Below are 18,948 nucleotides of genomic sequence, written 5' to 3' on the forward strand. Positions count from 1 at the left end.
TATTTTTATTATATGCTTATGTTCATCGAATTGCATGTATTTTTATTAGACGAGTTACCTATCCTGTCAAATATGTACTTTTTTTTAGACGGAAAAAATAATTATACATGCGTCAGTGTCATCAAACAAGTAGATGATTTAATAAGATAAGGTTTTTCGACAAGAAATCTCCATTCTCCACCACCATTGGTCAGATCTAATACAGCAAAACTAAAGCTCTCTACTCCACTTTGCAACTTTAATTTGTTCCGCCACCACTCCATCACCACTACCAATTTTCAGATCGAAGAAATGACGGCTTACGGTGCTATTTCTTCTCTTGCTGAAACAATGAACAATATTCTCCATTGTTCTCGTTTTAGCCTTGACGGTCGCTCTCAACAAATCATACAAGTCGTGATCAACGAGTTGCAGCCTTGGCGCCAAATTCTGGAAAGATTGGACAAGACGAGCCCAAGCAAGAGCAGGAAGAAGGTGAATGCTTTGGATGGAAGAATTAAAGAGGCAATTTGGAAATTCGAAGACTCATTGGAATTCCTTCTCATTCAACACATTACTTCTTCTCAACTCGAAACTCTTCCAGAGATAGTCTCCACTGATCTGCAGAGTCTGCAAAATGATGCAGATTCCTTGATCCAGAAGCTCAAGGATATGGAGAAGGAGTACATCTATGAAGTGGAGAATATGCCTCAAGACGAACCTATTTCCTCATCATTTGGTTTCCCTGGGACCAATTCTAAGATGAGATTATCTGACCAATTCCAACAACTCAAAAACGATATTCTGAGAGATCACTTCAACTTTGGTTTACGCCGCCTAGTTGGAACGGCCGGCGTTGGGAAGACAACTCTTGCAATGCAAATCTACCAAGATCCAGAAATTCATTGCAAGTTTGAGTGTCGCGCCTGGGTCACCGTTGGCCGAGTCCCTCAGCCAGCCAGTATAATTTCCAAAGGCATTCTTGCTCAACTGTGTGGAATTGAAATCACTCAAGGAGACGAAGAAATGGACTACTACAGTTTGAAAGAAAGATTGCCTGACAAGCATTGCCTCATTGTGCTGGATGATGTCTGGGAGGAAGAAGACGCATGGCGTATTACGAGGCATACTTTTCCTTACATCCAAAATCAAAGTGTTCAAGTCTTGCTTACAGGTCGACATCGAATATTGATGAATGATTATTATTTTCCTTCTGGGTTTGAGGTGCGGTTTTTGAATGAAGAAGAAAGCATGGAACTATTATGTGTGAAGGTGTTTGGTGATGAGATCTGCCCTCCTCAACTTCAAAAAGTTGCCATCAAAATCTCCAAGCATTGTGAAGGTCTCCCTCTCTTGATCGTCACTGTGGCTGGCTTCCTTTCGAAATCCGAGCAGAACAGAGACCTAGTCTACTGGAATGACGTGGCAGAAATGAGAAATTCAGTCTTCCAGGATGCATATGATGAAATATCAAAGGTACTTTTCCCAAGTTCCGACTACTTGCCTCAAAATCTTAAAATGACTTTTTTGTTTTTGGGAGTTTTCCCTCGGGATTACGACACCCCCACTTCCAAGATCATCATCATGCTCATGGCTCAAGGGTTTCTTTCATCGTATGAATCGGGATGTAAATATCTGAAAGAGCTAAATTATGACTACAGCCTGATTTTACGCATCTTGAAGACTGTTGATAAAAGTCTTCTTGTTGAGTTTGAAGTTACTGAGTTTAAAACTTGCTGGCTTCATTCTTCATGGCGGCACGTTTGTAGAGTAGAAGCTAGTAAGAACAAGTTTTATCATGTCTTAAATAAGTTAGATGATGCCGAAGATGAAGTTTTAAAAGGTCAACGCGGCTTATGTCCCGAAAATAAGATTTTATTTGGCATCAAAGACTTTCGTGACTCAGTGAGATTGAATTGTGCTTCCATTGCACGTTCTCTCCTTTGCTATGGTCCTTACCACCAATATCCAATCCATATAGACGTCGGTTTCATGTTGTTAAGGGAAATAGATGCCCTTACACAACGTTTTTATACTTTTCCAACAGAGATTCTTACACTAGTCCAACTAAAGTACCTTGCTCTAACTTGCAATGGAGAAGTACCTTCAACCATATCTAAACTTTTCAACCTTCGAGTCTTAATTATCCATCCGCATATGAAAATTAGACATCGTGGAGCTCCATCGTATGTACCGATGGAAATATGGGACATGAAAGAGTTAGAGCATATCGAGATATTGGGAAAAAGCCTTGTAGCTCCATCTCATGTTGTTTCGTTGGAAAAGCTGTCAACTCTGGTAGGGGTGAATGCTAGTATTTGTACAATCTTCAATCTCTCCCAAAGAATTCCTAACATAAAGAAATTAGGAATACAGATTGAGGTCACGCCTTATGAGGATCACAATGATCTTTTGAGTTGTTTTGATTGCATTTCAACACTTGAAAGCTTAGAGACTCTCAAACTCAGTATTACAAATCCAGTCATCAAGAAAGGTAATGTTTTCCCAATGATTGATGGGGCATTGAAGTTGCCATGCAATTTGAAAAAGTTACATTTGAGTGGTATGGGTTTTCCATGGAAATACATGAATGACATTGCTTCTATGCCAAATCTTGAAGCTCTCAAATTGCGATCCTACGCCTTTCAGGGTTCACATTGGAATGTAAAAAATGATTGTTTTCGAAGTCTTAAGTTTCTTCTAATTGAAGAAAGTGATTTGGTGCAATGGAAATCCAGACGCGGAAGCTTCTGCGAGCTTGCAGTCTTAAGCATAAAACATTGCTACAAACTTGAAATTATCCGCATACCTTCTCTCTTTAATCCCCATGACCTAGAGGAGATTGAATTAGAGGACTGCAATCCTTTAGTTTTGACTTGGGCCACCCAATTACAACCACGTTTAACTTGTACGCTTCGTGTTACTTTCTCTTCTTCTTTTGATGAGAAACCGACAACTATCAAATTTAAAAGGTTAGTCCTCCTCCAACTCTAAATCAAATCATGTCTTAGTCTTAATACAATGGTAAGTAATAATAAGTGTTGTAGGTTGATATAACTTCCATATATATATGTATCCATTTTCAGGTTTGGAACCATACTTTATGATGAATATAAAGATGATCATGAGGAGAATGAGGAAGAGAATGAAAACGAATATACTTATATATGATCATGAGTGTACAAAGGCGAGTAATCATGAGGATACAGAGGTGAGCGCAAATGTCAAGGAGCACGTGAGTTAACACATTTTTCATTTCAGGATGTCTCACGTTAGATGACACATTTCTTAAAATCGAAATATCACTCTCTCTACTTTTCTCTCTCTTGCTTTATTCTCTCTATTATTTAACTCACAAAACAACGCTACATAGAATTTTGTGTCAAACAAGAAGTGCTCCACTTAGTGTGGGACGAATGGAGTATTAGTTAAGTAAAAGATATGATTCTTTGTAGTTGAAAATGATATAATCCACCTTTGATTTGCAGGAGAAATCTTTGAGGCTTTGAATTTGCTGCTGCAGAGGCGATGCACATGTTATTCAAAGTATGATTTTTCTCAATAAATATAATAACTTTGTAGTGATTTCTTGGTATTTTGGTTTGATTCCCAATAAATGAGTCATGAATGTTGTATTACTACTTATTTAGGGTTGTCACTTAAATTTAAGAATTGTAATTTGAGTGGATTATGTATGAATTCAATGTTGTTTTGTGTTGGATTTAATTGAAAACATTACTTGGGAATTTAAAGAAATAGTACTATAAAGTGTTTGTGGAAAGTGAATAAATATGCTCTGTTTATGTGTGCTCTGTGATATTAGGAATTATTTTAAAATGAGAATGTGCATTGAATTTATGGGGAATTACATACCTAGGGAATTAATGTGCATTTAATTTATGGGGAATTATTTAGATAATGTTATGGTATTTAACCCTTTTTTTTATGGTCAAATAAATATAAATTTAAAGGCTCCACGGAGGACTCGGACCTCAGGCATTATTAACTTCTATCGCTTAGGGAATTAATGTGCATTTAATTTATGGGGAATTATTTCGATAATGTTATGGTATTTAACCCTTTTTTTTATGGTTAAATAAACATAAATTTAAAGGCTCCACGAAGGACTCGGACCTTAGGCATTATTAACATCTATCGCTTGGCCAACTCACACACCCGAATATTTAACTTTTAACTGTATATGATAAGTCCCAATTACTATGTTATTAACTTTTATTACCTTTTAAAAGACAATTTAACCAATAAAATATCAATTGTGTCATTATTGCCCTATCCTTGTGCCTAATTATGATTTTAATGGCTTACTTTAGTACAAATATTATTCTAATACTAGTGATAATATAGAATATGTAAATCTTTGACAATCTTCTCTTCTTTTGTCGGCAAATACTATCATAAAGCAAATAAAGATAAGGAATATAGTGTTCTTCCTTTATTATTTTGATGCATGCATTTCTACTAATTAGTGTCGTTCGTCCAATCTTTCCAGAATTATTTCATAATAATTAAATTATTGGTAACATGGGTCTTATGTTATCATTCATTTCAACTAATAATTTCTTTCTTTTATTATATTAATTTTATATTATAATTCATGTTTCAAAAATTTTCTATATTTTTGATCGAAGCAGAATATTAGTAGAGTGATATTATGATATAACAGAAATTTTCTTTATATGATCGAATTCGAAGCAGAATATTAGTAGAGTGATATTATGATGACAACTGTCGGTCTAATTTGGCCAACCAAAAAGGTGGTGTCATTATTGCCCATAATCCTACATAACTTATTTTAATCACATTCAAAATATTATCTAATACTACCACTATTAATGAAAGCAATCTTGTTTTGTGGATACTATTTCAACAATCATCATTCGTTATTATTGTTAGTGTTAGAATAATATTTTAAAACGCAGGTTAAAACCGGTAGCTACACTACTTTTCTTGGCCGGTGATAAAGGTTCTCGATTTAACAAATTTTGCTGAAAATCATGTCTAATATACCTTTATTAATTTTAATTAATTTAATATCTTTTATTTTAATTAGTTAAAGGTGTGTTAGGATCCTTGCAACTTCTTAATGTAAAATACAGCACAAATTACAGCTTTTGGATCTTTGGATTGAATGGTTGTGATAAGCTACATTATTTGCTAAGGTACATTATTAGACTAAAATGCTACATTATTTTACTAAAATAGTACATTATTTGCTATGTTGCGTTATTAGACTAATAATCTATATTATTAGATGACATGTGACATTAATCTAACCATTAGATCACAAGATCCAATGGGCTTTTGAACACTATTTAGCTTATAAATATAAATACATCCCTAATTAGTTAAGGGTAATTAGTTATCTTTATTTATTTTCATCTCTTTTATGATTAGCTAAATAGAAGACCTATCAGCCGGATAAATTGGAGTGATAATAAGAGTTTCATGCCAAATAAATCATGAATATGGTCAAATTCTGGTTAATACCACATTCTTCAAACAAGAGAATATTCATCAATAAGTTAGTGAATTTCGTATTTGTCTAGCATATACTAGTAAATCCGATCGTTACATTATCGAGTACATTTCACTAGAGAGGAAGAGGATGAGATAATGGCAAAATTTGTGAATGTGTAGTGATTTATATCTATCAAAAATTTTCCTTTTAATTACATATTCCATTTTCTTGATATTTCTCGGATCAATGCTTTGATAATACATAACTACTCAACCTCTCTCCACTGAAATTTCCAATTTGCTGAGTTATTCCACCCTTTACCTTACCAACTTTATTCCTTCCGCCACCACTCCACCACCACCACCAACTCTCAGATAAGAAGAATGACATCTTTAGGTGCTGTTCTTTCTCTTATGAATACTATATACAATATTCTCCATTGTTCTCGTTTTAGCCTTGATGTTCGCTCTCAACAAATCATACAAGCCCTGATCAACGAGTTGCAGCCTTGGCCCCAAATTCTGGAAAGATTGGACAAAACGAAGCCAAGCCGGAGCAGGAAGAAGGTGAATGCTCTGGATGGAAGAATCAAAGAGGCAATCTGGAAATTCGAAGACTCATTAGAATCCCTTCTCACTCAACACATTACTTCTTCTCAACTCGAAACTCTTCCGGAGATAGTCTCCATTGATCTCCAGAGTTTGGAAAATGAATTTCATTCATTTATCCAGAAACTCAAGAATATGGAGAAGGAGTACATCTACGAAGTGGAGAATATGCCTCAAGACGAACCTATTACCTCGTCAATTGGTTTCCATGGAACCAACTCAAATATGATTGGATTATCTGACCAATTTCAGGAACTCAAAACTGAACTTATGAGAGGTGATCGCAGCAGCCATTGCTTCCACGCACTTCGTGGAACGGCAGGAGTTGGAAAGACAACTCTTGCTATGCAAATATATCAAGATACAGATATTCAGAGCAAATTCGAGTGTCGCGTGTGGGTCCCGTAGGCAGAGTACCTCAACCGAGCAGTCAAATTTTACGAGGCATTCTAGCTCAACTGTGTGGAATTACACAAGTAGATGAAGAAATAGGTGGAGAATTTTTACACCAAAGATTGCGTCGTAAGAATTGCTTCATAGTGATTGATGATGTCTGGGAAGTGGATGTGCTTGATTCCTTTCTAAACATCTCATATTATATCCCCCGTTTTCATTTCTTGCTTATTTGTCGACATACAAAATGGCATCGCGACGCATGGTGCTCATCTACGTGTAACTTTTCTTGGTATGAGATACGGTTTTTGAACGAAAAAGAAAGTACGGAGCTACTATGTGAGAAGGTGTTCGGTGATGAGATTTGCCCTCCTCACCTTCACAAAGCTGCTGTCAAAATCGCCAAGCTTTGCGAAGGTCTCCCCCTCACAATAGTAACGGTTGCTGACATCCTATCGAAATCCGAGCGGAACAGAGACCTGACCTACTGGAATGAAGTAGCAGAAAGGAGAAATTCAGTGTTCACGGATGCATATAATCAAATATCAAAGGTACTTTACCCAAGTTACAACTACTTATTCAGTCTCTTAAAATGCCTTTTCTGTTAATGGGAGTTTTCCCTCAAGATTATGACACACTCCTTTCCAAGATCATAACTATGCTCTTCATTGAGGGGTTGTGGGATAAGAGGGAAGATTGGCATAGGCTGAGAGATCTAGTTCTCTACTATAGTCTTGTTTTGCGAAGCTTCAAGAGCAAGGATAAAACTTCGCGTGAGTCTTCTGTTAGCGAGTAAAAAACTTGCCGACTTCATTCTTCGTGGAGGCACGTGTCTCGAGGAGAAGCTAGTAAGACCATGTTTTATCATATCTTAAATAAGTCGAATGATGCCCAACAAGACCGTCTAAAAGGTCAGCGCGGCTTGTGTCTGGAAAATAACGTTTTATTTGGCATCGAAGAGTTTCGCAAATTGGTGAGATCCAATTGTGCATCCTTGACACGTTCTCTCCTTTGCTATGGTCCTTACCATCAATATCCAATCCATATAGATGTTGGTTTCATGTTGCTAAGGGAAATAGATGCCCTTACACAACGTTTCTACACTTTCCCAATAGAAATTTAGACCTTAGTCCAACTAAAGTATCTTGCCCTAACTTGCAATGGAGAAGTACCTTCAACCATATCTAAACTTTTCAACCTTCGAGTCTTGATTATTCATCCACATATGAAAATTAGACGAAGTGGAGCTCCATCATATGTACCAGTACAAATATGAGACATGAAAGAGTTAGAGCATATTGAGATAACCAGAAAAAGCCTTGTAGCTCCATCTGTTGTTGTTTCAATGGAAAAGCTCTCAACACTTGAAGGCGTGAATGCTAGCATTCGTACTATCTTGGAACTCTCCAAAATAAATGCTTACATAAAGAAATTAGGAATACAAATTGAGGTGACGCCTTATGATGACTATAACGACCTTTTGAGTGGCTTTGATTGCATTTCAGCATATGGATATTTTGAGACACTTAATTTCAGTATCACAAATCCTGTGGTCAAGTATGGTCATGTTTTCCCAGTGACTCCCGGCTCGTTCAAGTTACCACTTTATTTGATCAAGTTACATTTGAGTGGCACGGGTTTTCCTTGGGAATACTTGGATGTCATTGGCTCGTTGCCGCTTCTTGAAGTGCTCAAATTGCGATCGTATGGCGTACTGTGATAGGGTCATCGAGTTAGCAAATCTCGCTGAAGATCATTTTTAATATCATATCTTTTATTTTAGTTAGTTATTTGATTTACATGTCTTTTGTAATCTTTTTATTTATTTATTTTGCTTGCTTGGCAAGATAGGTTTAAAAGTTTAGAATTCTATAAATAATAGAATTCTCTATCATTTTGATTCATTGAGAATTAAGAAATAAAAAAGGAATAGTTTTCGGAGTCTCAAGTTTCTCCTAATTGAAGAAAGTGAATTGGTGCAATGGAAACCAGGACACCAAAGCTTGGCTGGGATTAAATACCTAAGCATGAAACATTGTTACAAACTAGAAGAGATCAGTATGCCTTCTTTTCTAGACGAACATGATTGTACCATAGAGATTGAATTGGAGGACTGCAGTCCTTTAGCTTTGACTTGGGCCAGGCAATTACAACCAAGTGTTGGTGTTAGGCTTCCTGTTACTTCCTCTTCTTTTTTTGACGAGAAACCGACAATTGCCAAATTTGAAAGGTCAGTCCTACAACTGCAAATGAAATTATGTCTCAGTCTTTATGCATATTTCAAGATAACTGTTATATGTCAAATTCTAATCAAGGCCACAATAGACTTCATTTTAAATTTTGATTTTATAAACATACTATATCTCTTCCATAAAATAGTCTACTTTTTGTCTTTTGTCATTTTGGTCCAATAATATTTTAATCATTTTACTTTCTATCTCTCTCATGCTTTACTATTACCAAATTCTTATTTAAACCCATGCTATATTAATACTATAACTTCTGAATATGCATGCAATCAATTTTCAGTTACGGAGGCGATTATATATATACCTAAGTGGAAAAGGTGAGAAACCATGTTTTGTAAGTATATGCATGTCTAAAACCTATCGGTTTATTATTAGACCGTTAAATGAATTTGAAATCTGTGACTTATTTTAGATTATGTTGGTGGGTATTATGCTTGGTTTAATATACAGTTGTTTTGGTTTGTTTTTCTGATTGACAACCTTTGTTTTGCATTGGAGGCTTAAAACAAGGACACCAAATAAATCAGTTTGCTAACGATACCTTTCTCTTGTTTCCTTAACCAAAAAGATGTGACCACTAAAAACATATAACCTTCTATGAAAAATGATCTTATTTTTTCATTTTGCTTGTCCATCAAGATTACTTGCTATTAATTTATGGCAATTTTTTAATTTTTTAATGATCTGGGCCTCATTTTTCACAATCAATATTTCAACCACTTCTCAAATTATTTCTATCACCACCAATCTTGCACCGAAACGCATCATCCTCTGATTAACAATACTTCAATCCAGCACTGACAATGAAGAGGAGGAAGAAACTGATGACGAGGAGGCGAGGCGAGCGCCTATGCCAAGGAGCATGTCTGTTGATAGGGCCATTTTTATTTAAATAAATTCCAGGTTCGATTAATATTGAAATTATTTAAGCACTTAAATAAACTCATGATGAGTTATTTAGCTGGTAGGTTTTGGTATTCACCTCTTGGTTGTGAAAATAATCAGTTATTTGAACCTCGAGCTGGAAGTAGAGTAAAATTATGTGACCAATGTTTTTCTATATTAAATTTAGAAACACAAAACAGAAAAAGCTGCATTGAAAAGCTTCACAAAAAGTACATTGCATCTCAACTTTATACTTTCCGTTTCCATTATTGTTCACTAGAGATCATATTTATTTTTATCTCTTTTCCAATTTTCCTTTTTTTCTCGGAAACTTAGCCCACAACAATAATTTTGGCCCATCTCATAGTGTGAAGATAATATTATATCTCACGTTTATCCATCATACATTGCGGACAAAGGTACCGATGTTTTTTTTTTCTTTTACTTTAATGTATTCTTTTATTCTTTTATTTTGTTGCATGTATAAATAATGAAAAAATATTTTTAACCCTTATTAAACTGATATCAAGAAAATTATAAAAGGGAGCTCTCAACTAAGACATTTTTCATAGCGTCTACCAATAGGGCTGTTAATTTACGATAACTTTAGGCATATCGGCCCAAACTAAAATTCTTTGAAAAATTACAATAATTTATTGGGCGAATATTTGCTCAAAGGATTAGTTGTGTGATATGTGTAAATTGTTTGAAAAATAAGAAGTTTGGTTAAATTATGGTTCATCCTATAATTTTGAATATCAACCAAGAAAATCATAAAATTTGAATTTATTCTCAACTAGTATTCTATTGTGAAAATCAACCAAAAATCACAGCAAAAAAATGACATAAGTTAATTTAGAAATGTGAACAATATATTATAAGCAACAAGAATTTTTCACTATGTAATTTGAGAACAAATCTCAACTGATGATTTTTTTGACTATTTTTACATTAAAATTTAATCAAACTTCAGTTATATATTTAATTTTCTATGGTTTTATTAATTCTTGTGCAATAATAGTAATAATAATGCAACTAAGGAAAATGCCAAATGGTGATACAGGTAATAATTAATCATATGCCACGTGTCAGCAGATGTTTTTGAATGAAGAAGAAAGTATGGAACTACTATGTGAGAAGGTGTTTGGTGATGAGATTTGCCCTCCTCACCTTCACAAAGCTGCCAAAAAAATCGCCAAGCTTTGTGAAGGTCTCCCTCTCTTGATCGTCACGGTTGCCGCATCATTTCAATATCCGGGCAGAAAGAGATGGTCTACTGGAATGACGTGGCAGAAAGGAGAAATTCAGTCTTCAAGGATGCATATAATGAAATATCAAAGGTACTTTTCCCAAGTTACGACTACTTACCTCAACGTCTTAAATTGATTTTTCTGTTTATGGGAGTTTTCCCTCGAGATTACCACACTCCCACTTCCAAGATCATCATTATGCTCATGGCTGAGGGGTTGCTTTCCTCGTATGAATCGGGATGTAAATATATGAAAGAGCTAGCCTACGACTACAACCTTGTTTTACGCATCTTGAAGAGCGTTGATATAACTCATCCTGAGTGTCGAGTTACTGAGTTTAAAACTTGTTGGCTTCATTCTTCATGGCGGCACGTGTGTAGAGAAGAAGCTAGTAAGAACAAGTTTTATCATGGCTTAAATAAGTTAACTGATGCCGAAGAAGAAGTTCTAAAAGGTCAGCGCGGCTTATGTGTCGAAAATAACATTTTATTTGGCATCAAAGTCTTTCGTGACTCAGTGAGATTGAACTGTGCATCCTTTGCACGTTCTCTCCTTTTCTATGGTCCTTACCACCAGTATCCAATCCATATAGATGTCGGTTTCATGTTGCTAAGGGAAATAGATGCTCTTACACAACGTTTCTATACTTTCCCAATAGAAATTCTGACCCTAGTCCAACTAAAGTACCTTGCTCTAACTTGCAATGGAGAAGTCCCTTCAACCATATCTAAACTTTTCAACCTTCGAGTCTTGATTATCCATCCACATATGAAAATTAGACGTCGTGGAGCTCCATCATATGTACCAATACAAATATGGGACATGAAAGAGTTAGAGCATATCGAGATATTGGGAAAAAGCCTTGTAGCTCCATCTCATGTTGTTTCATTGGAAAAGCTCTCAACTCTGGTAGGGGTGAATGCTAGTATTTGCACTATCTTCAAACTCTCCCAAAGAATTCCTAACATAAAGAAATTAGGAATACAGATTGAGCTCACGCCTTATGAGGATTGTAACGATCTTTTGAGTTGCTTTGATTGCATTTCAAGACTTGAAAGCTTAGAGACTCTCAAACTCAGCATCACAAATCCAGTCATCAAGAAAGGTCGTGTTTTCCCAGTGATTGATGGGGCATTGAAGTTGCCATGTAATTTGAAAAAGTTACATTTGAGTGGTATGGGGTTTCCATGGAAATACATGAATGACATTGCCTCTTTGCCAAATCTTGAAGCTCTCAAATTGCGATCCTATGCCTTTCAAGGTTCACATTGGAATGCTAAAGATTATTGTTTTCCGTGTCTTAAGTTTCTTTTAATTGAAGAAAGTGATTTGGTGCAATGGGAATCAAAAAAAGGAGTCTTATCCAGGCTTAAGTACTTAAGCTTGAAACATTGCTACAAACTTGAAAATATTAGCTGTCACGACCACAAACTTCCTAATGATAGTGACTGCATCTAAACGTGATTCAATAGCACCTTAGAATCAAGGGATGAAAAATAAACATGATTTATAAGAAGAAGCCTAGGACAAAAGTCTCGCAGGTGAAAGTGAAATGGGACAACATAAAGTCAGAGTGCGGTCTAGGTTCACAATCCTTCTAACATAGAATCCTATTACAGCGGAAACGTCCAAGACAAGGCAGTATGTATGGAGACATACTACCCTGGGCTACCTATTGACTTATTCGAGGATTCATGCCCAACACCATCGCCTGCCCGTCCACGTTCAACCTGCACATTTAAAAAGAAACATGCAGGGCTGAGTATTTGATATACTCAGTGAGCACATTGCCAAAAACAGTTTTGATTTTAATTGTCAAGCCACAGTTGAGAGATCACGGGGTTTTTATTTAAAAGGCCCGAGTCTCTAAATACTTTTCCTTTCATAAGAATTTTGATTGCGCAATCACGTAACATAGATATACCATATCTGAACATTGTGTGAACCGGGAATGTGGCCACATTCCACGACGGTCACTGGACCGGCCAACCCCTTTTGTTAGCTCACGGTCCCCTTATGTGTACACTAGTCCGAGTAGGGTTTGCGGCCCTACTGGGACCCGAATTCGATTTAACTTGAATTGGCATAGCCAAGCAGATAGGTAATCATAAAACAAAACATGGCATGACAACATACTTGAGCAAAGATTCACATTTTCATACTAGAAACACGTTTTAAAAGAATGCCCACCTCAAAAGCTAAAGCTCCTTCCGAAATTTCCTTAACTTGGCCTTAGATGCCGTGTGAAGACGTCCCTTTAGGAAATAAAATAACCATATACTTAATTAGATTTTTAGCTATCCATTAAGCTTAAACATGAATGCATCCTAAGTGCGTGATCATTTTATTCTTCCTCTAAAATTTCTAGAAGAGTTCTAGAATTCTTGAATATTAATTAAATCAGTAGATTTAATTAAATTAGAGAAATTTATTCGCTTTACTAGAGGGTGCTACCTTCTAAGCCATTTATTTAAGTACTAAAAATTAGGCTCGAGGTCTATTCATCGTTAGCGTATTATAATTTCTTAAAATTTATCATCCGAGCATTTAAGCTAAGGTTCGGAAAAAAAAAAGACTTATCTTCGTGGAAATAATTAGCGGACTATTAATTAATCCATAACATAAAAAGGCCCATGATTTAAAATAAAATCTTAGTCCATACTTTAATTAATTGGTGGCCCAATCTATTAAATAGAGAGGCCCAAACCAGAAAATAAAGAGAGGCCCAAACCTTCTCCAAACCCATCGGTGTCTCTCCCTCAACAAATCACAAAATCCCCAATTCAACACACACAACCCTAATCCATTCTCCCTCCTCTCTCTCTCGGCGGTATCGCCTCATTCTCACCGCCACCGTCGACGCCTCTCGCCGGATTATGAGCTCGATCTCTCAGCTGCTACACAGCACCGCCGCCCGAAGCCGGCCCTGGACCGGTGACAGCCGGTGTTGTTGCGTACGTGAGCTCAGCGAGGCAGCACCGCCGTCGCAGTCAGACACTCCGTAAGGCGGGGTTGTCGCCTGTGCTCCTCCGGCGCTCTCCGTTGAAAACGCGGAGGAGTTCTCGGCATCTCCGTCGCGCCAGCCAGTTCCGCCGTCGCCGCACGGCTGAGGCCTCGCCGCTTCCCGACGCGGTGGAACAGCCGTTACTGCCCCGGTTAGGGAGAAGGCGTCGCCTTTCCCTTCCTCCGGTTCCTCTCTATAAGCTAAGTTTTTGCTGCCTTCCTTTGCTTAGCTCAAATCGGGGTTTATTTAGCAACCTATGTAACAATCGATTCTTGACTATTGGTGATGTTCAAGCTTTGATCTTGTGGGAGTTTGATTGTTGAATCCATTAATTGAGTTTGTGGCAGAAGCTCTATATTGTGATTAATGGGGATTTCTTGAACTTGTTGGGATTTATTTGTTTGCTCACTGGAAAGAGCTTAACCCTTAAAAGAATTTGCTACAAAACTATAGCATAAAGGCAGCCTATCGTGCTTGTTTTATATTTATTGTGATTCCTAAGTTGTGGTGACTCTATATGATGGCATAAAAATGATGGGGAGGAAAGGGTGGAGGTGTATTACCTCTGAAAATTGAGGGAGTGGCTGACTTGCTGCTGCTCACTACTTGCTCTACCCTCTAACTCTCTGTTTTTGCTGAATTTTGAAGTGTGGGTGAAAGGAGGTTGAATGTGTTGTGGAGGGTGTTTTATAGGCAGATTGTGTGTACTCTTGAGGCTTTAAAAGGCTGCTGCATTGTTTGCTGCCCTGCTGCAGAAAATATCACTTTTAGTGATCTCCTTGTCTCTCCTTCATGGCTGCAAAACTTGCATCTTTATGAGTAACTAGTACTAGTTATTAATTGGGGTTTGTTGGGATTTTGGCAGAGATTGAATCTGGACTCTTTGGCTCCTTGCTAGCTATTCTTTTGGTGGTTTATGGAGTATGTACTCGTGAGAAATAAATGGCTGTTGTGCAATAGTTGTTGCAGGGCTGACTTGCCTTCTATGGCAACTCCTTGGTCCTCTATAACTAAAGGAAATGTTGTTCCTTTCCTCAATTAATAGCCCCCTTTATTTTTCTTTTGTTTCCTAGTCACTAAACTTGTCTTTACTTATCTTGTAGGTGAGAGGAAAAGCATGGCTGCCTTGCGGCTGCCTTGAGACGTGGGTCAGCTGCCCTGAGTCTCCGTCGGCTGCCTGGGCTCGGCGACTGCACGGATATGGCGCGGTGGTAGTGCGGCGTGGGCTCGGGAAGAGAAGTCCAAGTGCAAGCTACCCTAGACTTTATTTCTTTGAGTTTTTGGTTCATTCAAGAGTATTGTAATATTAATATCCCATCTCATCCTTTTGTAAGACCATCATGAAATTCCAAAGAAACAAATTTTTGGGCATTATGTGGACATTTTCTTTCGGGAACACTTAAATAGCATTCCTTTTTATTCCGCAACGTACATTAGTTGGTTTAGTTCGTTTGATTATTTCTTTAATTTTTACTTTGCAATTTACACTATTAAGTTCATCAAAGGCTCGAGTTCCATTTATTTTCACGAAACAAGAGAACGATAGATTTCTAGTTCGACGTTAACATATATGAAAAGATAATAAAAGAAGCGGGTGCTACAATGATGGTGGATATCCGTTCGAGGAGAGGATGTCGAAGGTATTTATTATACTCTATGCGTCCACAACCATTAGTCATATTTTTTTTTTCATTTTTTTTATTCCCACCTAATTTGTTTATTTCATTTTCGGTAACAAGACTTGCCTCTCATATCTTTATTTAAATTTCAACTGACAATACTTTAATGACTTATTTTATTTTCTTTTTTACTTTGGCCACTGCTAATACTATTAGTGGACTGCACAACAAAGGTTTTTGATACTCCCTCCGTCCCTGAAAATGTGGCATCATTTGATCCTACACGAGTTTTAGAAAATGTAATCAAAAGTGGATTAAAAAAGTTAGTAGTATGTGGGTTCTACTTTTATATATTAGTTTTAAAATAAAATGTGAGTGAGAATGAGTTGATGGAATGTGAGGTCAATACCAAAAATGGTAAAAGGGAAAGGTGACAAATTTTAGAGACGAAAAAGGAAATAGGTGACAAATTTTCAGGGACGGAGGGAGTATCAAAAACCTTTGTTGTGCAGTCCACTAATAGTATTAGCAGTGAACGAAAGGAGAATTAGTAGCTTTGTGTAAAGATTATCTTTTAAGTTTTTACTGACAAATTGGCATTAATGTTGAGCATATAGGCGAGGGTGCAAATGATGACGGATATACAGATGATCACGAGGAGAATGAGGAAGAGAATGATGACGAGAATGATGACGAATATACGTATGATCATCAGGATACAGAGGCGAGCACTAACACCAAGGTGCATGTGAGTTTATAGGGCTATTTTTTTATTTGTAGTGTTAATTAAGGAAAAGATGTGATTTTTCGTAGTTAAAAGTGATATAATCCACTTTTGATTTGCAGGAGAACTCTTTGAGGCTTTAAATTTGCTGCTACGGAGTGATGCACATGTTAATCAAAGTATGAATTTTCTGAACAAATTCAAGAAACTTTTGCAGTGATTTCTAGGTATTTTGGTTTGATCTCCAATAAAGGAATCATGAATGATGTATTATTGGGTTGTCACTTGAATTGAGAATCGTAGCTTTGTTGGATTCTTTTGAGAATTAATACTTGAGTGGATTGTGTATTGATATATTACTGTTATGGGTTGGATTTGAATACATTACTTGGGCATTTAAATAAATTTGAGGTTAGACTATTAGCAAAGAGAAAAAAAGTGTTTATTCATAAGTGAATATATGTACTCTGTATTTTACGTTCCAACATGCATTTACAACTTTGTCTGTCAGATTCTGCAGTTGTCTTTGCTTCTCAATATTGAATAAGCTTATCTTAATATTTACAGTGCTATTTTTTCTTTCATTGCTTCACTTTATTGGTGATCAGGTTGGTGTTTCACTGGCTTTTGTCATCCATGAATCAGCTAATCCACATATTGGTAAGTCATTATCTAATCTTTAGCTAAGCAGATCCGCTATAAGTTTTCATTGACAATGAAGTAGTTCACATGTTTTGCATTTCCCATTTACTCTCTGTAAACTATGGTTTGGATGATGTTAATTGGTGCAATTTCATTGAGATCGAAACATGATTTCTTTTGCAGCTGTCTTGGGGCATTTACCTGGCACAACTGTGTACAGAAACTCCCACCAGTATCCCGAAGCTTATACATACAACGGAATTGTAATTGTTCGTGTTGATGCTTCAATCTATTTTGCCAATTCTGTCTTAAACAGCTTCATCATGTTTGTGCTCTATTATACCGTGCTGTCCTACTTTCTTTCTTTAGGCTCCGGGAATATGAGATTGTAGTCGATGGACCTATTAGGCGAGGCCCAGAAGTACCAGCATCCATTATATCATTCTTGAGATGGCTCGTGAGTCATTCTCGAACTTCTTTCTCGCTTAGACTTGATTGTGAAGCTGAAAACAAATCATGCATCTGAGATCCCGACATTTGCCTGGCCTGATCACCGAGTTGCAGCCTTGGCCCCAGATTCTGGAAAGATTAGACAAGAACAGGCCAAGCCGGAGCAGGAAGAAGGTGAATGCTTTGGATGGAAGAATCAAAGAGGCAATCTGGAAATTCGAGGACTCATTAGAATCCCTTCTCACTCAACAGATTCCTTCTCAACTCCAAACTCTTCCAGAGATAGTCTCCACTGATCTGCAGAGTTTGCAAAACGAAGTTCATTTATTTACCCAGAAGCTCAAGGATATGGAGAAGGAATACATCTATGAAGTGGAGAATATGCCTCAAGACGAACCTTTTTCCTCATCATTTGGTTTCCCTGGGAATAATGACTAGAGATCATATTTAATTTTTATCTCTTTTCCAATTTTCCTTATTTCTTGAAAACTTTGCCCACAACAATATTATTTTGGCCCATCTCACAGTGTGATGATTATATTATGTCTCACGATTATCCATCACATCCCGCCCTGACTAGTTTAATTCCAAATAGAATATATTTTGGCTTTATCTAATCAATAAAGCTATGCAACCAAATTTTGTACAACCAAAAATTAGTTTATTTGAGAAAAAATGTAATTTATTTATACATTTAATTAAAAAGATAGACATATTTATAGTATAGGGAACATGCATAATATTATGGTATTTATGTATAATTTTTTAAATTTTTTTGAATCATAAAATATAATTAATGCATATTTTAATTCAAATTTGAAAAATAATAGAGAAATAATTCAAATATAAAAATAAAAAATTGAAAATGAGGTCAAAAACTAATAAAGTGTTTTTAATTTATTAACTATCTATATTTATTATTTTAATATTTAATTAACACATTAAAATTACTAATATAATCTTATTTTGGTTGTACAAAATTTGGTTGTTTATCATGACTCTTATCTAATATTTGATTGTAGGACTATTTTGTCAACAAATCAAACGTCATTTATTCTATGTGCAGTAACCTCAAAGTCAACACTCACCTCGAAATCAGGACTATTTTGTCAACAAATCAAACGTCATTTATTCTATGTGCAGTAGCCTCAAAGTCAACACTCACCTCGAAATCGGGCTAGGTTGGTCCGACTGATTGAGACTACATAGGGCCCTAAATGGATCCCAATTCAGATTGCACCATAATTTGGGTTGGGGTGGGCCCATCCATTACGGACAAAGGAGAGAGGGTCTACCAATGTTTTTTTTCTTTTCTTTTACTTTAATGTATTCTTTTATTTTGTTTTATGTATAAATAATGAAAAAATATTTTTAACCCTTATTAAACTGATATCAAGAAAGTTATAAAAGCAGTGGAGCTCAACAAACATTAGAGCTGTTAAATTACGATTCGGCCCAAACTAAAATTCTATGAAAAATTACAATAATTTATTGGGCGATTATTTGCTCAAAGGATTAGTTGTGTGATATGTGTAAATTGTTTGAAAAATATGAAAGCTTGGTTAAATTATGGTCCATTTTATAAATTTAAAAATCAACCAAGAAAATCATAAAATTTGAATTTATTCTCAACTAGTATTCTATTGTGAAAATCAGCCAAAAATCA

General features: G+C 36.2%; 4 protein-coding genes and 1 long non-coding RNA gene across 7 annotated transcripts in view; all 5 read left to right on the plus strand.

Annotated features, from left to right (window-relative positions):
- Positions 1–209: 209 nt before the first annotated feature.
- On the plus strand, positions 210–3,731 carry LOC125217638 (putative late blight resistance protein homolog R1A-10). Of its 2 annotated transcripts, none has more exons than XR_007175781.1 (3): positions 210–2,951; positions 3,066–3,214; positions 3,468–3,731. XR_007175781.1 is itself a non-coding variant. In XM_048119163.1 (3 exons), exons 1-2 carry the CDS (start codon positions 292–294, stop codon positions 3,148–3,150), a joined length of 2,745 nt encoding a protein of 914 aa, XP_047975120.1. In that variant the 5' UTR covers positions 210–291; the 3' UTR covers positions 3,151–3,190; positions 3,468–3,731. The 2 variants fall into 2 exon arrangements, 1 of the variants encoding a protein (XP_047975120.1); XM_048119163.1 differs by having other exon boundaries at positions 3,066–3,190.
- Positions 3,732–5,841: 2,110 nt separating this feature from the next.
- On the plus strand, positions 5,842–6,474 carry LOC125191233 (disease resistance RPP13-like protein 4). The gene has a single exon (XM_048088753.1). The coding sequence runs from the start codon at positions 5,842–5,844 to the stop codon at positions 6,472–6,474; it is 633 nt and encodes a 210-aa protein (XP_047944710.1).
- A 4,387-nt stretch (positions 6,475–10,861) lies between these two features.
- On the plus strand, positions 10,862–12,301 carry LOC125191243 (putative late blight resistance protein homolog R1C-3). The gene has a single exon (XM_048088762.1). It carries the CDS (start codon positions 10,862–10,864, stop codon positions 12,299–12,301), a length of 1,440 nt encoding a protein of 479 aa, XP_047944719.1.
- Positions 12,302–13,626: 1,325 nt separating this feature from the next.
- Positions 13,627–15,292, plus strand: LOC125207472. Its single transcript, XR_007173975.1, has 2 exons — positions 13,627–14,868; positions 14,951–15,292. It is a non-coding gene; the product is annotated as an uncharacterized LOC125207472 (long non-coding RNA).
- A 156-nt stretch (positions 15,293–15,448) lies between these two features.
- The window catches only part of LOC125207409 (putative late blight resistance protein homolog R1A-10), a 19,482-nt gene continuing 15,982 nt past the window's right edge, over positions 15,449–18,948 (plus strand). Inside the window, exons 1-6 of one of the 2 annotated variants that reach the window (XR_007173973.1) lie at positions 15,449–15,487; positions 16,084–16,214; positions 16,313–16,369; positions 16,799–16,850; positions 17,016–17,101; positions 17,202–17,832. The gene's annotated coding sequence lies outside the window, so the exon portion shown is untranslated. Of the gene's footprint in view, positions 15,488–16,083; positions 16,215–16,312; positions 16,370–16,798; positions 16,851–17,015; positions 17,833–18,948 lie in introns of those variants that run through there. The other variant, XR_007173974.1, reaches the window with a different exon arrangement.

The sequence above is a fragment of the Salvia hispanica genome, chromosome 1 (genome assembly GCF_023119035.1).
Source record: "Salvia hispanica cultivar TCC Black 2014 chromosome 1, UniMelb_Shisp_WGS_1.0, whole genome shotgun sequence".
Classification (NCBI taxonomy): domain Eukaryota; kingdom Viridiplantae; phylum Streptophyta; class Magnoliopsida; order Lamiales; family Lamiaceae; genus Salvia; species Salvia hispanica.